This window comes from Thunnus thynnus, chromosome 1 (assembly GCF_963924715.1).
Source record: "Thunnus thynnus chromosome 1, fThuThy2.1, whole genome shotgun sequence".
Classification (NCBI taxonomy): Eukaryota; Metazoa; Chordata; class Actinopteri; order Scombriformes; family Scombridae; genus Thunnus; species Thunnus thynnus.
In genome coordinates, this window is record NC_089517.1 from 34,695,068 (window position 1) to 34,714,655 (window position 19,588).

The 19,588-nt window shown below is 37.9% G+C and overlaps 1 protein-coding gene across 1 annotated transcript in view; it reads left to right on the forward strand.

The window, feature by feature from the left end:
- The first annotated feature begins 899 nt into the window (after positions 1 to 899).
- Positions 900 to 19,588, forward strand: part of LOC137187452 (neural-cadherin-like) — a 265,262-nt gene continuing 246,573 nt past the window's right edge. Inside the window, exons 1-3 of the mRNA XM_067596339.1 lie at positions 900 to 1,109; positions 3,043 to 3,268; positions 11,628 to 11,832. Coding sequence (XP_067452440.1) covers positions 983 to 1,109; positions 3,043 to 3,268; positions 11,628 to 11,832 — 558 coding nt within the window. The 5' untranslated portion in view covers positions 900 to 982. The remainder of the gene's footprint in view (positions 1,110 to 3,042; positions 3,269 to 11,627; positions 11,833 to 19,588) is intronic.

The following is a 19,588-nucleotide window of genomic DNA, read 5'->3' on the forward strand; positions in this document are numbered from 1 at the left end:
TTATTTATGTTTTAGCTGGCAGCACCGCTACCTTTGCCAGCTAGTCATCTGTACTGACTGCTGGAATGATATCCTGTTTCCCTGAGCAGCACTGTCCAGCAGCCTGTGGAGTGAAACAGTTGGCTGTTGCTGGTTCAGTGTCATATGGCGTGTTCTGCTGGAAGAGTTGTTGGCCAGATAGAGAACAGAGTGGTGCTCTACTGAGACACACACTTCACAAAGACAGGAAAAGAGAGAGGGACAAAAACACACTTAACGGATAATAAAGACTTTGCTGTTTGTTAAAGGAAAGTAAACACAAACCCATTCACTTTTTATCATTCAGTGTGTCCTTGTGTGACAAGGGTGCTTGAAACTTGAAAGACAAACCAGACAAAACAAACGTTGCCATCATAAAACATAATGTAGCTATTGTTGTGTGCTCTTAAGTGTTCCATTTGCTTGATTATTGAATTTTGGCTAACGGTGACTGCTGACGGTAGCTAATTTAGCTAGCTCACAGAACAATGTGCAAATGTCACTTATTTCAACTATCTCTTCCCAACTGCATGAATATAGTCATTGTTTGTTGTATAATGGTAACAGTACGTCAAGCATTGTGTTTGCATATTTGTGAGACAAACACAAAGAAAGGATGTACTGTATTAGACACAGATTATCATGCTAATATATAGACCTAGCTGTGGTTGGAATGAGTTTGAGGTAGACTCTCAACAGTTTGTAACACATTCTCAGTGTGTTCCTTGAATTTTCATCTTACTCATTAACCTGAACTAAAATGTTTTTTCACATTGCTCAAAATTACTGTTCAACAACCCTATGAAACATGGCATCTGCCTTAGATTTGGTCTGCCAGTCAGCACAATGAACCCTTACTAAGCTGCTCTCTTCTCCTTTTTGTCCTTACTCAGGTCCCGAGTGGTACTTGGTCAGAGTGGAGTTGACTGTGACTGATGTAAATGACAATGTCCCAGAGTGGAGCATGGTTCCTTCTCCCTACCTCGCTGTGGTTTCCCCTGATACCCCTGCAGGCTCGCTGGTGTACAAGCTCCTCGCTCATGATGGGGATGAAGGCAACAATGGTGAAGTGGAGTACTTCCTGTCTGACGGTAAGTTATTTATGTTATTAGCTGCATGTCTTTTGGTTTAATAAGTTCATTTAAGATGTTTTTTTCTCAAATCCCAAGGTTGGTGACGCTGGAGTTGTGCTTGCTGGTTCACTGGCACGGCACACTGGGGCACTTAAACAGAACAGAGTGATCCTTAATGTCATTAGTTACACCTGTGCTTTTCCTGTTATGACAAGTGAAAAGGCCTGTAGTGAAATAGTCTGTGACAAACAATATTTAATCCTGTGAGGGTCACCACCATTGTGTTTTGAATAGTACGTTAATTTATTTAGAAAACCTCTGAACAGGGCTTTTGCTTCAGGTTGTCCCATTTCATAATACATTAAAATCCGTGGCCTGCTTGAGTTCAGATCAGTGTTTGATGATTAATGTGTATAATGCAGAGGGCATGGACGTATCATGAGCAACACTTTTTGTGAATATTTTCCATGTTGTAGAATTAGGTCTGTTTCTGTCGCTTCTTGAAATTTGATCCTCTACCAAGCCAATAAGTATTTCATGCACATATAGTTCTTTTCCAGTATAATGTAATTCATTTCTCCACTCTGCAAAATAATTGCTTTTCCTATTGTCTGCCATGTAATGATTTCTTCTGCTCATTTTGGAATCTGCTAAACCACTACCTATAAAGAGACAAGTCTTCCAATTTTCCCCATGGGGATGACGGAGAATGAACTGACAATAGAAATCACACAAAAACATAAACATTGAGTTTATTTTCTAGACCAAACTTTCCAATCCTTTCAATTGATGTTTCATTCATTAAAGGCATTAATCACACCTCTCATAGTCATTTTGTGTACCACTTTTGAGCATTGGGTTGAATTGTTTTGTGGATGCAGAACTGTGCAATAAGACTCAATAACAAAGACTTCTTGTAAATGCAGTACGGTTTGGATGAAAGTTTTATCATAGCATGAATTTTAACATCAAAGTTACAGTCTCTCTGCCCAGTTACATCTCAACAACTTGGGAAACTCACTGTCAAGCCATATCTAAAACTTTATTGGCTCATGCTCATGTATACTTCTGACAGCTCTCGAATGCAGTAAGATTTGAAATATCTCTTGCCTTGTACACACAGTTATTTGCATGGGTTGACTCTGGGCTTTTCCTGAAGGAAAGCGTGATATGTCCAGAGGTTTTTATGTATCTCGCTATCTCTCCTTTTATGCTGAAAGCCTTCTCAACCTGGAACCACAGCTAGAAGTGTGGAAGAGAAGGATCCAGTTCAATTTGGATAAACTTGCATCATTACATAATCCTCTACATCTCTATAGTTTATCAGTTCATCATTTTAGTGAAGAACACTTATCACTACTCCACTAATAGACCCTTCTCACGGCAGACATTTTGACTTGTCAAGGCAGGAAAAACACAAGTGGAATTAATAACGTTAATGATGGCTGCATTCTGTTTAGTTGAGCCAGTAACAACACCCTGGTATTGTGCATGCTTGCTCACTGACATTGCTTACTGGGACACTTACTGGAATGGAGCCAGTGTTAATGTTATTATTTACATCTGTGCTTTTCCTTCTTTGATAAGTCAAAATGTCTGTGCTTCAGTTAAATCTTAAAACATCACTGCTTACCTATTGGTGTTTTCACTCTCTCCCTCAAATTACTAATTAAGATTTTATTTACATTTCCGACATGTCAGGTTATGTATTATACATAAAATGTTGTTTTGCAGTTGCTTATTTTTCATTCCATCTCCTTTCCAACAAATCAAATGATTCAATCTGTGTGCAATGATGCATCAAAACTCATTTAGGTGATGGTCTTCCTGTAGAAAGTGGCAGAAATGCATAATCACACAAATTGCATTAGTTGTTGACTGGCCAGCTCATATTTTTCTTTTAAAAAATGATATAGTGGTCATATCAGTAAAAATTGCTTTTTGTCTGCAGGTGGTGATGGTCGTTTTGAGGTTGATAGGAAGAGCGGCCAGGTGCGAACCACAGGTCTCCCCCTGCAGCGTGACAGGGAGTACCTGCTGACAGTGGTGGCAGCCGATCGGCTGGGCAGCCGCAGCGCCCCCGCCGTCGTCTCTGTGGTGGCTGGAGCCCGGCCGCCACAGTTCACCAACGCTTCCTTCACCATCGCCATACCGGAAAACACCCCTGAAGGACAGCCGTGAGTTCACACACATACACACACACACCAGTTCCCAGTTCTTGATTTATATGTTAGGCTTGTAACATAAAATGTTTTACTTGAATTCCTTCAACAACCTGCGCCATTATACACATAAAGTGCTGTACACACTCACTGATTCACACACATCTGGATACAACTTTCCTTTCCCTTGAATGAGAAAGTGTGTCCAAACTTTTTTTTCTTTCTTTTTTTTATTGGTGAAGTAAAGACAAACACATAACGAGTGATTTAATTTAGACAGACGTGAATTGATGTGGTACATGACTGTATAGGAAAGAAAGAACAAAAGAAAAACAACTTGACAGCTTTTTCTTTCACTTTATAGTTCTAGATTCCCCTTCTTCATATCTTTATATTTCATACTTAAAAAAACAACAAAAAATGGTTATTGGAAGTTTGGCAGGTTTTCAAAGGGAGCTAGACAGCTGGTTTTTAAAGGGACGGAGGCAGAAAGCAGGTGGAGTGGAGTTGGGAAGGGAGTGGCAGTAGGCACCATCACCAGTGGGACAAGGTGCACAACACTGGGGAGATGGTAGGTGTTTTTTGTTTTGCTTTGTTTTGTTTTAAATATATTTGTAGTGGCTAATAGATGAACAAATAAATACATTCTTTCTTGAGTACAGTAACACAGTGCTGTGCTATAGTGGTTGTGCTCCAGACCCTTGGGAGGAGGTTGACCATCAGGTGACAAGAACCTCCCAACCTGAACTGCCTCCAGACCCCCAAGGAGGTAGCTAATTATCTGGGGGTCTTTTCTGTACTTTAACCTTTTTTTCCTTCTTTTTTTTCTTCTTTTTCCCCCCTTTTTTCATTTCCCCTTTGGGGGGTTTTCTGCCAGTCATTTCTTCTACATCCCCACTAGGCATGCACCCCAACCCCAATGTGATTTACACTAGCCGACCTGCCACTCCAAACATATAAAGTTATCAAAAAAATAAACAATAATATGAACAAATCCTTGACAGTGTATACTTTTTTTTCCCTTCCCTCATCTTCCTCTCGCCATCCTCCTGTCCCTCTCAAATATTCACTTACACACAAACACACACATATATACACACACACATACTGAAACACACACAGGGCTAATAATCAATAATAATCAATGCAGATCAAAATAACAACATTATGACAAGTATAAGTAATATAAAATAAATAGTGTTTGTTTGTGTGAGTGTATCAAAGATAGGAGGAGGGGGAAATTATATTGTTATGTAATAATAGTAATAATAGTAATGAGACCAGTCTTATATAGCAAGCGTGGTAGACAGCAATGGGGGAAGGAAGGTAGAGAAAGAGGAAAAGAAAGAAAGAAGAACAAAGAGGAGAGAAAAAAAAATGTGTTTGTCTATTGTGTGTGCCTGTACGCATGGTTGGGTGTATTGTGATAGGATGGGTTATTATAGCTGGGACCCGTGGCTTTGGTCTTTGGGTGAGTTTTGTTTTGAGTTTAGAAGAGTTAAGAATGTATTCCAAGTTTCATTAAAGACTGATATTTTTTGTGTAAGCTGTTATTCTCTCTATTGAAATGTGTTCTGTACAGTATGTAGGTTAATCCAGTGAGTGATATGACAAGATTTGCTAGATTTCCAGCTTGTGTTAGAGAAATGAGTAATGGGTTTCTGTATTTAGTTGGGAGGGCAACTTGTGTAATATGTCCCAGCAGGCAGAGTGATGGGGAAATGGGATTCTGCAGCTCAATATAGTGGAGAGTTTCTCAGTTATTGCTATCCAAAGGGAGTGAACTGGTTGGCAGGCCAGAATGACATGAAAATAATTATCTGTGCTACTCAAAGTACATTGCGAACAGGTGTCTCTGTCAGCTATTTTAAACATTTTACCTTGGGTGATGTGGGTTCTGTGGATAGTTTTATATTGTATAAGTTGCAAATTTGTGTTAGTAGTCATAGAGAAGATGTTTTTACAGATTTGTATCCAGAACTTAGGGTTGGGAGAGAGAGCCAAGTCATTCCCATGTTGTAGTTGGGAGTGTTATGGAAGTATCTGAGATGGATATAAGTTTATAAAGATTTTTTTTGTTTTTTTGAGTTTTTTGATTTTCATGATCTTGTCACGTAACTTACAAGGTTGTAGTGTGTTGTTAGTTATGTTAATTTTGGATTTTGTTATGGATTTTAATTGTTGGTAGTGGAGGAACCGGTCTCTCCCAACCTCGTACTTCTGGATTAGTGTATTGGATGATTGTTGTTTTGGAATAGGTGGTAGAGATGAGTTATTCCCTTTTGTTGCCATGATGGAAAGTAGACAAGGGTGTTGTGCAGTTGGAAGTCCGAATTATGCTAAATCAGGGTGTATCTACATGGTGCTAGTGATGATTTAGTAATTTTGTTGGTTTTCTACCAGGCTGTCAATTACTTGTTCTCACAGTAATTCAGTTTCTTGATTGATTGTGGTAGGAAGGGAAAGTCTGCAATTAAGGTGGTTTCACATTGATTTTGTTCTGATTCTAGCCATTGGTTATTGTAGTTGTGCTTTTGGGTCCATTTGAGTAAATACTGTAGCTGATTTGACAAGAAGTAGTGGAGAAAGTTTGGTGCTTAGAGGTCACCTTGTGATTTTTGATTTTTTTAATATTGAAAGTGAGATTCTGGGTTTTTTGTTTTTCCAGTAAAATTTAGTAGTTAATGAGTCGAGTGCTTTGAACCATTTGTCTGTGGGGGTGGTGGGAAGCATTAAAAACAAATAATTAAACTGAGGGAAGGTTTTCATTTTAACTTTAGTGATTTACCCAATAAGAGTGAGTGGGAGCTTGGTCCACTGTTTGAAGTCATCTTCTATTTTTTTTTTTTTTAGCAAAGGGTGTAACTGAGGTTGAAGAGCTCTTATAGCCTAGGAGAAATATCAATGCCTAAATATTTTATGTTGCCAATGTGAAGTGGGAGGTTGGAGTCTTGGGTTGCAGAATCCCAAGCATCGTCAGACAGTATTAGTATAATAGATTTGTATAGTAGATTTGAGATTTTGGTGAAGTTGTCAATGATGTTGAAAGTTTCCCGTAGTGACACTTAAGGGTTCTGTAAGTATAATAATAAATCATTTGTGAGAAGACCAATTTTACGTTGTGAATTGGCATCCTGAATTCCTTCAGTTTTATTGTTTTGTCGTATTGCTGCTGCAAGTAGTTCAATAAAAATGGCAAATAGGGATGGTGAGAGTAGGCATCCTTGTCTGGTTGCCTGATGAAGTATGAAGCTCAGTGAGGTGACCTCACTTGTGATTATTGTGGCCCTCATTGAAGTGTACAGTGTTCTAATGCAATGGATGACCGACTCCCTAAAACCAAACTTGCGCAGGGTGCAAAATAGAAAAGTACAATTTATTTTATCAAATGCTTTTTCAGCATCAAATGATGCAATTATGGTTTTGTTTAGTTTTGGTTATGATATATTTATTAAGTTAAAAAGCCTACAGATGATATCTGAAGCATGTCTGTTTTTGATGAAGCCTGTCTGGTTGGGGTTGATTAACATAAGTGTGACTGTCTCTATTCTGGTTTCCAGGGTTTTGGTAATAATTTTCAGTGTTAGTGAGAAAGGACAGTAGCTGGAAGGGTGGGTTGGGTCCTTATCGGGTTTTAATAGAAGTGTCATGAGAGCGGTATTCATGCTCATGGGTATGGTGGAGGTATATTTGATTTCTGCAGTTACTCTGTAATTAGTGGTGATAAAATATCCCAGAAGTGTCTATAGAATTCAGCCAGAAGTCCGTCTGGTCCAGGTGATCTATTATTTAGCATTTTATTTAGGGCTTTATTGAGTTCTTCAGAGGTAAGCAGTGCATCTAAAATATTTGTTTGCTCTTTAGGTAGTGCTGGTAAGTTCAGGTTGGTTAGAAAGGTATCTATTTCTGATTGGTTGGTCTCTCCCAAACCACTGCCACCACTGCAGGCCTGTTGAGCTCTCATTATGTAACTAATGTAATAAAACTCACACAACCACCGCGAAATGACTCGCTTCACCATCCAAATTTGATTAATTCAGTCCGATAACATTTGGAAAGTCTAGAAGAGTTACATGATTATTTTATCTCCTTTCAATTTAGCAGAGTGCTAACTGGAAGTTAGCTGTCTCGGCCAGCGGAGTCTAGTGAAGATTACCATAATTACCGATAATGCAGTAACAAAAAAGTTTGAATATCATTATGTTTCATACATTATCATCCTTGATATAAAATCAAAGTAAAAACAGTCGCTTGACTGAAATATTGATGATTTGCCTTGAAAACTATTTGTTTAATGCTGTTTTTTAGCTGTATTACAACCATAGCTCACTGTTACATCAGACAGCGTCCACTTTCGGTTTAATTCCTCATGACCTGTTTTCTCTATTGAAAAAATTTAAGTGGTTTATGATAGCAGACACGTGTACGTCGTTTGCCTAAAAATGTTACATATGTAGGCAAAAAAAATCTCTGAGTAAAAGAGTGAAAAGTGAAAAATGTTAATTATGGCAACTCTTCCCTACAGAAAGTTTTTTTTTCTCCACAGGGCAAAAATACTCATTTTGCCTTAAGTCATAACACATTAATGTGAATGAATTTGGAGGATAACATGATACCAAAATTACCTAAAACAGAAGATATAACTAAAACTTAAATGAACTTAAATTAATTTTCTCCACCATATCATCATCATCACCAATCAAACAACTAGCTGAGATGTTATGATTTTTACTGGCACATTTCAGCACAGCAGCTTCTACAGTCCAGTAGCTTTAGGAAACTTCTCTCACTCCGACAGTTGCCTCAGGGTCTCTCTGCATGTCTTTGTTCAGTATCATCTTATAATATTTCTTTGACTGTCACATTCCTTTACTACCTCTCATCGTGGAGTGCTTTGCTTTCGAAAGAAATCTTTAATATCTAACTTCATATCAGACTATTCCTTCGTTATTTCTGTCACAATACATCACTGCTCTAAGAACACATTGTTGACCACTCTACTATTAATATTTTCTAACTGCTTTGGGTCCTTTAATACCATTACTGATGCTGTTAAATTCCTGCGAAATTCTTCTTTTAACTTTCCCACAAGTGTAGCGGAACATGTAACCTAATATGGCAATTAGGGGGTGTTAATTGTGCTAATGATGAAACGTCACGTACGAACAAACCTCACAGAAAAAAGTAAATTTCAGGATAAGAGTACAATCTATTCATATCCGCTTAGATGGACATTAGTTTTACATCTCACATGTGTTTGAAAAGATTACTTTGTCATCTACATTTGATAGGCACACAATATATTTCTCTCTTTCTCTGGTTGTACCAACACAGCTTCACGTTTCACGTTTGTGCATAATAGATTACCATGGTTTGAGCATGACACATTTAGCCTTGAGCATGTATTATATGCAGCACACAGTTAAATCACTGCCTTCAAGTACTGATTCACACATACACACACAGACAGTGTTACACTGTAAAAGTTGAACTTGGAATGCAGTGGTCCGTGATGGATATAATGCATGGTCTCTACACAGTTTAATAACACATTTAGTCATTGTGTATCAGTGTTATATGTGTTTAAATATGCATGTCACACAGATACACACGCCTGCATGCTTTCACACATTAGATATACTATGCCTATGTATTCTTACACACAAACACACGCATACACACAGCCCCAGGTCTGATGAAAGTGGTACAGTTATGACTAGTGTCCTTGGATTGGTCTCATTATCTCCCTCCAGCTTCTTCACTTTGACTGACACATTTGGCAAACCAGTAATGTGGATATTCCAGTCTGTTGTTTACAATGATTTCATCAGGGAAATCGCATAAAAAACGCCAGATAGCGCGTCTAATAAATAACAAGGACTCAGTGTTTTATGGCTGTTTGCCCTCTCCCCTTCCCCCCCACTCAGTGTACTCAGTGCTGCTCTGGTGGAAACTCCTACAGAAATGTACTTGACTCTACTTTACTGCACTCTATTCCACTCCTCACTTAACTTAGCTCTTAAATACTTAAATTTACTCAGTTCTAATCTGCTCTTCTTCCACTCTACTTGACTTTGAGCTGAGGTGACTTCAAGGGCTCAGCAATATTTCAGTTGTATCCTTTATTGATTTTCAGTGAATGAGTGGTAGTGTATCAAACTGTTAATAAAAATCAGCAAAATTACTTATTGGTTTTTTTTTTCGTAAAAAGGTTGTTTGATGTAATGAACACAGGTAGTTGCTATGGGCATCAGTTGGATTATTTGGAATGTGATTTTGCATACATTTGTCATATCATGACATAGTAATTGAAATTGGAAACATATTTTAATATCATAATATTGATTTCAACTGTATAGCCCAGCCCTTACTCCATTCAATTCTAGTCTGTCAGTTCTTTTTCCTCCACTGCCATACAGAAATGTATCTCACTCTGCCCGTCTTTACTCCGTTCCAGACCATGATATATGCAAATCTACTCAACTGAGCTCTCATTCGCTCCACTTAACTATATTTTACTCAACTCCTCTCTTTTCTGTACAGACATCTACTATAATCAAGTCTGCTTTATGATGTGCGGTCTACACAGTCTCTTCACATAAAGAAATACACTTTGCTCTAATCTATTTTGCTTTTCTCTACTCAACCCTGACTTGCTCTACTTAGCCTTTTCCACTATAGGAACACAGCAATTGAAAACGCAGGCGGTGTGCTTAGTTACACACTGCAGTGATGTGGATTTCAAAATACAGACCATATTCTATTTTAGAATATTTAACATTTATACTTTGCTGTCTTGCCATCTGTGTCCGTATTAACTGTAAATTGTGTACACTGTGTTTGGGAGTCTAACATTTAATGCACAGTTTGTGTGGTTGTTTTCAAAATCTTTTCAGTAGTAGTAGTGGAATATTTTTTGGGGTAGTGCAACTAAACGCTATATTGTTATATTTTATTTAAAAAATAAAAAAAACTCAAACGATTACGCTGCATCAAGCAGCCACCTTATTCCTCACCTCCACCTCCTGGGGTTAAATGCATAAAACTCTGTGTAGATTCATAACTAAAACTGTGTGTATGCACAGACAGAAATATGCACACGCATTCTTTTCGTCAGATTTATAAAGCCGTGGGTATGCAAGCCTCATTTCCACTCTCACAATTAGCCATAAATGGATGAAGACATGCCCTTAACCAGACATTTTCAATCAGTTGTCAATGAAACAAACAGTAAATAAGTGCAGTTTCACAGATTATGTTACACAGGCTTAGCTCTCAAACAACCAGAACAGCTGTCAGTATGTGTGATCATTACACACATCTGTGCGGCTCTTTCTCACATCCATATGATTAATTCAACACATGGACTGTAAACCATCATCAGCAGTGATATTGCAGAAATGTAATCAATGATTAGTTTGTAGCTCTCATATCTAAACTGACTTTACAAGGTGACACAACTAAGGATAAAATAAAAAGAATATTAACAGCAAAATAAAATGTTGATTCCTATGTAAATTAAAAGAATGACAAAATTAATCACACAAAAGTAGTTAATTAATGTTACATTTATAAATGTGCCTTTGATTGGTATTTTATGAATGTGTAAATGCAAAAAAAAGAGAAAGAAATCACACAATCAGTGCTGCTGGTTATCAACCTAAACAAACAATGTTTTACTAAAAGATTCCGTCTCTCACCTTTTATTTCATCTCTACCTCATCACATCACCCTCAGATTGCTTTAGAAAAACATGTGTACTCCTGGTCTGAAGAATGTGTGAGGTGCGCACATTCTGCTTTTATAAATACCTGTTTATGTGCGGGAAATGGTGTATGCATGGTTTTTGTGTGCACGTATCTTTTATGCATGTGGCCCGTGATCTATTGATTCGTGAGAGAATCAAGTATCAGCCTGGATTGATGCTATGGTGTGGTATGGACAAAAAGTGTATTGGATTGGAATTGACTCTACCTTTAACTCACCTACCAAACAGCGCATTAAAATGATTAAAAAATGAGATTAAAATGAGATTCATCCCCCGGTGTTGCCTTTATAATGTTGTATTTCCAAAGTGGTGTTGCTTTTAAAAAGACGTATATCCAAAAAGTTCCTGTTTGCAAAACACAGTGGAAACACAAAGCAGAACCCAGAACCAAAGCCTTACAGGTTCCTCAGTTCAAGTTATTAAAAGCTCCAAATTACAGGTTGTTAAGTTAATGTGGCGGAAAAGTCTTCGTTACTGAATTCTACTCTACACCACTCTAACCCTAAACAAATCCATTTTGCCATGCACATATACTGTAAACTCTGTTCTCATCTTCCCCACAGCACATTTAGTCATTGGTGTCCATTTTCCTCCTCGTCTCTCCAGCTTCCTGGTCACACCTGCTGTGTCCTTCCAGAAGAAACCAATCAGCTACAGCCTCCTCATCAATCCCAGCAGTCTCTTCTCTATCTCCGCGGAGACTGGTGAAATCAGCCTGACCCGCCCTATTGACTACGAGAGCGACCAGCATCGCTACTTGCTGTTGGTGCGAGCCAGCGAGGGCCTGGAAAGCATGAGCAGTGCAGCAGAGGTTAGTGTGTGTGTGTGTCTGTGAGAATTCTGAGTCAAATTTTTACCGACAATGACTGGAACTTAGAGTTTTTATGACATTACAAGGTTGCCTCATCAACTCTATTTGCAATACAGCAAACAGTATCTGACAAGTCTTCAAATCAACCAATCTTCTACTAGCGTGGTCGTCTTTTTCCTGGCGTTTTATATAACTCAGTTGACTTTGATCTATTGTATTTCAAGTTATTGTCACTTGTATTTCTTGGACACAATTGCAGAAGCACTTCAGTGATGACTTAGATGGCTTGAAAACAGCTGATATAGTATCTCTCTGTCTCTCTGGTGGCCGTGATGGGACATAGCCTTTCATTTGCTCATTGTGGTTACACCTGCATAGCCTCAGGTGTGCCTGTGCCACCTAAATCTCAAGCTGGCATACCCAGCATAATCATAAAAAACACAGCCAGACCGGGCCGTGCCCGCTCACTGGTATATTTGAACTCCTTGCCCACTGAATTGCTGACAGCAACCCCATCCCGCCCTGATTGATGGAATTTCTGACCTGTGACAGGCTGTCACAGCCTGTCTGACAGCCTGTTGTGATGCTCAAGTTATCACTGTTGTCAAGTTTTTTTTTTGGTGGCAGCCAAAATGGACATCAGAAATTGGTTTTCAAAAAAAAACAACAAAAAAAAAACATACCCGCACGGGAGCAGGAGCGAGAGCAGGTAAGTTAATGCTACTTCAATTCTGTGAAAGACAGAGCACTTCAAAAACGTGAGTCAGAACAACACTCTCTCTTTGTGTCTGTCTGTATCTTTGTCCCTCTGCTCACTTCGGTTTCTGTCCTGCTGGTTAAATGTCCTTCCATAGCTCTCTGTGTGTAATCTTATTTAACTCTTTGCTGTGTTGTTGTTGACGGTTTGCAGCTCTTATTTTGTGCTGTTTGTGGTTCGTCTGGACACTGAAGCTGTTGTGTTGTTGCTGCTGTCTGCGGAGCCTGCCGAGACTTTGAATGAGTTGTTTGCTGGTTTTTAAATAACCCGTTGCTGCTGCTTGTCTGTGATTTGTGATTGTTTGGGGTTTGTACAGAAGGTCTGTTGGTTGGTCCTGAAAATGTCTTCATTCACGACTTGTTTTCAAGCTGTGCTGTATAAATTTTAGCGACTAACTATAGTACTGTATGTCTTGAGGGATATTTTTGCATGACAAGCATATAAATGAGGGTGTGTAAGTCATGTATCTGATACATGCATTGATACTTGTCGATGTGAACACAAGGATTTAGATCTGTTAATGTAGACTTCAAACCTGTATCAGAGTATAAGCTTTGTTTCGTTTGCTAAGTAAATAAGTGAATTGTGCAGTAGCCTACTAATGATATGTGGATTGCACACCCAGTTGGAGTGATTTTCTGGATGAGTTAGCTACTGTTTCCTACCTTATGACCCACTCCACCAAATTATGTATGTATCTGTAAGCACATCAGATCTTTCAGAGACAGATTTCTAACAAGCAGTGATATGTTGTTTAATCATGTCTTGCTATGGGATGAAACTTCAGCTCTGCAGAAAGCATGAACAGAAAAATAACAGATTAATTTACATTCTAAACTCAGTTAAATAAAGTATCCACACTATCTGGGGACATTCCTATTACTTTTGTGATGAATATGCATGTCTTTGGATTTAAAGCAATACCAAACCTACAGTAAGCAGTAGGTCCTGTGCGTACTGTTATGTGCAAATATTGCTAGAGTTTATTTCACTAAAAGTCTGCAGCTACATTTCTATGACTCCTCTGATTCTCATTCAATTCTGCTGAAGTCTGGAAGCAAATGGGAATGACACATCACAGCTCAGTGGATGTTTTTTATTGTTTTAAACCTTGAAGATGTGCTGACACTTGTAAGTCATACTAATGTGCTTTTTGTATAAATTGTGCTTTTTGATGGTAGAATTCATTTTTGAAATGAGACCTGCTGGTGCAGCCTATTGTGTTCTTGGCTGTGGGATTGTGAAGGTAATGAGAGCTTATAAATGTTGTGAATCTCACACATTGCTATATTGTTGGATACATGATGCTTACCTGGTTTATGTAAGCGGTACGCTGTCAGTTTGTTTTTGCCATGTAGTAGCATTGTGCAAATAGCTTATGAACTTAACCTAAAAAAACATATGGTTGTGTGGTTACCCTTGCTGTTAGAAAATCTGATGTGATGTAGTTGCATGTTCAGTGCTGCAGATGTTCAGTGAGTAGGTTGCAGTCACCACAACTCCAGGTTTGACAGTGCTTTTATGCAACAGTTGTGCTATAATATTATTGGAGAAATCATTGCAGCATTAAATGAAGAAATAATGTTGTAGCTCACCTCCACCACCTTATTTCTTGAAACTATCACATGTTGCTAAACAACAATGAACAAAACCAGTAGCCTGCTATCGATACAATGAATAGTAGGCAAATACTAATACTAATACTAATGAGAACTTAAAACAAGAGTAAAAACACTGTTATGGTTGATCTACAGATCACTTTGGTTCTTGCTTACCTTATATCCCACAGGTCCATCTAAATTATTACTACTGGCTATGCTACTGTGTAGTAATTGGTGTATGTGAGGAGGAGGTACATGTGTTGTGCTCCACCTCTGCGTCTGTCAGAGAATTAGAAAATGGAATTCTCTGAAGAGCAGTGTGCGTCTACCTCCCTCATCCAAGATGACACATTTTCATTATTTGCTGTGACAGAACAGATTTCTCTGTCCTCTGGCCACCAGCGTACATTATGATTTGCAATTCTTAAGATAACTCATATCGTGATTAATTTTGTAAAAATACATTTAAACAAATGAATGTTAAATTAATAGGTTCTGCAATTATTGTTTTCTTTTTTTTCATTCTCAGCTTGGATACAAAATTATAAGTGATACAATCTCTTTACAACTAAAAGCAGTGTTCAAATTGGTTCACAAATTAATTAGTCCTGTAGAATTAACTAAAAAGGAAACACACTTCTCCCTGAAGGATCATCAATTCATGTCACCTTTTCCCTGTTACATGAAATCCCTTTTTAAACCAAATAGCATAGTGGTAATATTCATAATTATCAATTTTAAGCTTTAAGGGTACATAGAAATTGATGATGAAACTCCAGAATTCTTATTTTTCTTTTGCTAATTTGTAATGCAAAACAAAAAGTGTCACATCAGTGTGAACAAATGTGTTTTAACCTGCTTTAAAATCATGCTTTCAACCCATTAATATTGTATGTATCTGCAGTAGTGTTGAAATGATTATTTTACTAATTGATTGGCTTATCGGTTTATCATTCTGCTTTAAAAAGGCAAGGAGCACAGAAACAGCCACACTGTGGAATATATACTATATACATACTGTGTAGCCTTAGTTGCAAAAAACATATTATTATATATTTTTAGGCAAATGATTAATCATTGCCACAGACCTTACATAAAAATGTTTTTTAACACATTTAGATTCTGCACTCTGTATTTGGACAGCGTAAGGGGTTTGGGAAGAAAGCATTGTCTACAAACAAAACGTGTTGTTGTCTTGTTTCTTCTTCAACTATCTTGTCTTCTTCACCTTTGAAGCTAGTTTATGGAATTAATCTTTAATACATTTGAATATGTGAATTTAACGTAGTTTGACCACTACCAACCAGAATCAAAATTGATTTTTTAATTACAGGGAAAATATGTTAAATTAGCTTCAGCTAAGACACACCAGTACCAGTAAAGTAATTATTGTGGAGCTACTGCAGGTTGGTTTTTACACCTGTTTTCTGCTCCTTGCAAATCTTCCATTTTGTTTTTTTAATTGCATATTTCCACGGCATAATGACTTTTCATGGTAAAATAGATGTAAATAAATATAGACATTAGGGATGTGCAGAGAGCCCAGTATTTGTATTTGTATCTATATTTGTTGTGGCAGCAAAATTAATTATCTTTGTATTTATATGTGAATAAAAGTGGAAATAGGTGTAAAAATCCAGTCTTTGTTCTGATTGCGCTTTTGATTTATTGCCTATTTTTTACAACCTAACTTTGTGGAAAGCAGAAGGGGAACAACAGGTTATGGAGAGTCCCTTGAAAGCACTTGTGTCAGTAGCTCAGCTTTATCTCTGGAGAACACCCCCAACTCCAGGAGTGATGTCCAAATAAGGAAATATGCGTCATGTAGCAGGTGGATGTGACTCCCCTCATTGAGAACTGCTGATAGATGTAACAGTGGAGCAGAGGAGAGAGACTGAGATACTGATGTAACCGACCTGCGCGCTGGTATTTGACATGGTTTTATTTTTTCTTCCTGAAATAAATAATTTTTAAAATATTTGTATGAAATAAATGTTTGTAAAAAAAATCCACTATTTGTGCTTTGCCGAATAACATATTTGGATTCGGGCACACCCCTAATAAACATATAATTATGCAATATCTCACATAAAATAACCACACATGGTCGTCAAATCTCACACGGATCTAAAACATCCTTGAGCTGAACATGCATGTAGGCTGCTGAAAATAATGCTGGCAGGTCTAATTTTATGGATTTACAGCTGTTGTATGGGTGGTAATACTAGTAGTTGTGAATGTTGTTGTTAAAATGGTCGTCTGGTTCCAGGGCCTTATGATTGGTCTCCTTGTTTGGGAATCCTTCAACCTGAATTGATTGTTAAAAAGCAATAAAATCCTCAACTTGGGACTGCTGTACATGTCTAGTTTTAGTCTAAAAGTATGAATATTGTCTTCCATCAAACCCTAATAGACTTGTCTGGTATGACCGAGCTGGGATTCCCCATGACTTCCTCATGTTGTCAGAAAGTGAGAGAGAAGCAGCGTCTGTCTGCTGCAGGCACCAATGCATCTGGCTTCCATCATTACTCTGGCCTCAGGCTAAAACATGTCCTGCTGAACCGATCTGTCCTCAACTGCTCTGCTCGGGGCCTCTGTGGACTGCAGAGCCCCAAGAGCCGGCATGGAGAGAGAGAGAGAGAGAGAGAGAGAGAGACAGACAGAAAGGTGAGAGAATGAGAGGAACATCATCAGATTCAATAGTGAGGAGAGAAAGGAATAAGAAATGGAAAATAAATAAATAAATAAATAAAATAATTGGTATGTGCCCTGGTCAGCCCACACACGTGACCTAGGTACCCAGGCTCCGCAGCACCTCTGGAGCCTGGGTAATCTCTTTGAACTTCCACACGTACTGTCTCGTCAGTGCTGAAAAGCCAGCACCTTCTACTTCCTTCCACATGGCAACCCCTGGTCCCAGAGCTGCCCCTGTGTCTGTGCGGTTAAACGCTGCCAAACAGAAACTACGCTGTGTGTGTTGAATACTGAACATACTGCACTGATATTGGATTTTATTTGAAGATAATTTATATAGTATATATTTATATGGCACTTTACTAAAATAACTATTTAGTATGAGTTCTGTTTCAAACATTTAGTCTGAAAATGGTTTAAGTGTTATTATTGAGTGAAAGGATTTCCTGAGTGTTCAGTGTTCTGTATGAGCAGTGGAAAAAAATGCTGTTGTGTAGTCTGTCCTTGTTGACAGGGTAAACCGCTACAGATGCACTGTGCTTTATATGAGCTTTAATGCCCCTATACTTGCTTTTTGCTGCCCACTGAACAAAATGTTAATATCATATACAAAGTCCCTAATAGTGTGCTGGTTGCACTTAAGCTGCAGGTTCCATGCTAACATTTTAGCATAGTGGGCTTCATGCCAGACCATTAGCATTAGGGCTCCTTATGTTAGGTTTATATTTACCCTTGAGTGACCAGGGTTCATATTACTGTACACCCTGTCTAATTCCTTACTTTTATACCATGAAGCCTTCAAGTCTAGCACACAAACTATTTGTTTTTATAATTTTATTTTTATAATTCCCTGGTTTCATAATGGTTGAACATCTTAGATGATTTTTTAGAAGATTTTTTAAAATGTTTTTCTCCAAAAAGTTTATAGGGTTTATAGAGACCCAAGGCATGAAAGAGCAGGTAGCATGTAATGGCAGGTACAGTAATGTTGTGTTTTCCTGTTTAGCATAATGTTGTGTCACTGATATGATACATGATGGCACAGTATCTGTGTGTCAGGTTCACAGCAGAGCAGCACATTCTTTGATAATGGTGGGTTTTTATGACAGTTTCTCTGATAATGAGTATGTGTCTGAAGCAAGTCATGATGAGGATTACATCTCTGCACCAAGTGGTCAATCAGATAATTCAGAAGCAGAATGAGTACAGTGCGAGCACAGAGGACATGAACTTGACAGTGGACCACTGCATGCAATGTGTACAGTTACAAGAGCGTGACTGTGTGTTTTTTGCATGTACTGTGATGACTATATTGTGTTTTGTAAGCGCCAGTTATTGAGCAGTTTTCTAAAGAAAATCAATTAAAACAAAATCCATTATACAAAAATCTGGCAGAAATGTGAACTTGAAATGATCATATATATATATATTATAGCTTTTTATTGTTTTTATTTTACTTATTTGGAGAGACTGGTGCATAATCAGCAGCTTAATTGCCTTTTCTCCCCATTGTTCTCTTTACTTTCTGTTACTGGAAGGCTTTTGGATATGTGTTGCAGAAGAAAACAACAATTTTTGGGTGTGTGGGGATGTGAAAAGGCTGCCCCTCTCCCTTCTCCCCAACATTATAAGTGTTTTGTGTGTTAAATGATCATTATTTTCTGTCAGATGTTTGTTAATTTGTTGATTAGGTTTTTTTTAAATAATTGAATACATTGGTTGATATGTGTTTATCTTTGTTTATAGGATTATGATCTGGTAGAAGGGTTAGCCCACTCTGTATGTTCTTTCAGCTGTTCTGCCTGTAATATTGGGGGTAGATCAGCTGCTCAGTCAGTGCTGGCATCATTAGGTCCTTTTAGCAGTGAGGGACTGGGCATTGTTAGGATGTGGGGTAATTGGTAAAACCACTTTTTAGTAAATGACATTTGGGTGAATTTGGTGCACTTATGACTGTGTGCTTATAGTAGATTGTGATTGTCAGCAGTAACAGAAAAATCCAATGTTTATAATTATGTGGTTTTCAGTATGCTTTGAAAGTTTAGTATGTGTGTAGCTCATCCTCATACTCACCTAAGCAGGTGGAAGGTTCCAGTTACGTGAGGCTTAGAAGGTAAAAAGCCATTCAGTGGGTCAGGAGGGACGAGACTAGATGGCAGCTTGCTGTAAGGCTGCAGAATTTATTTGTTTGTTTGCTTTGGTTTAAGTTATGTTTGTTGAATTTCCCAGGGTTCATTTTTGCCTCTGTTTCATTAATATTTTTGTTAATAAACATCACCTTTTTTTGCATATACTCCGGCCTGCTAACCTGCTTCTTTAACACCCCTTTAAAAGTCTACAGCGCCAGAAAACATCTTCTGCCATTTTATATGGGGTGGTGGACATAAATTCAGGGGAAAATGATAATAATGGGTATTTTTTTACCAAGGAAAATTGGCAAAAAAAAAGAAAACAAAGAGCCTAGCATACTGTAATACGCTAACATACTACCACAATATAGCATGTGCGTATTGAGCAATAGGCTAGGAAAGAATGTGGTGTTACTACATTTGTTTGATTAAATACTGACACATACTGCAGAAGATTACTGATATCATAATGGAAGATTTATGAGACGTGTTGTTTAAGTTGCAGTCTAATAAAAAAAAAAGATCATAACTGCGATCCACTTTTAATTCCTCTGTATTTTAGAAATTTCTTTCCT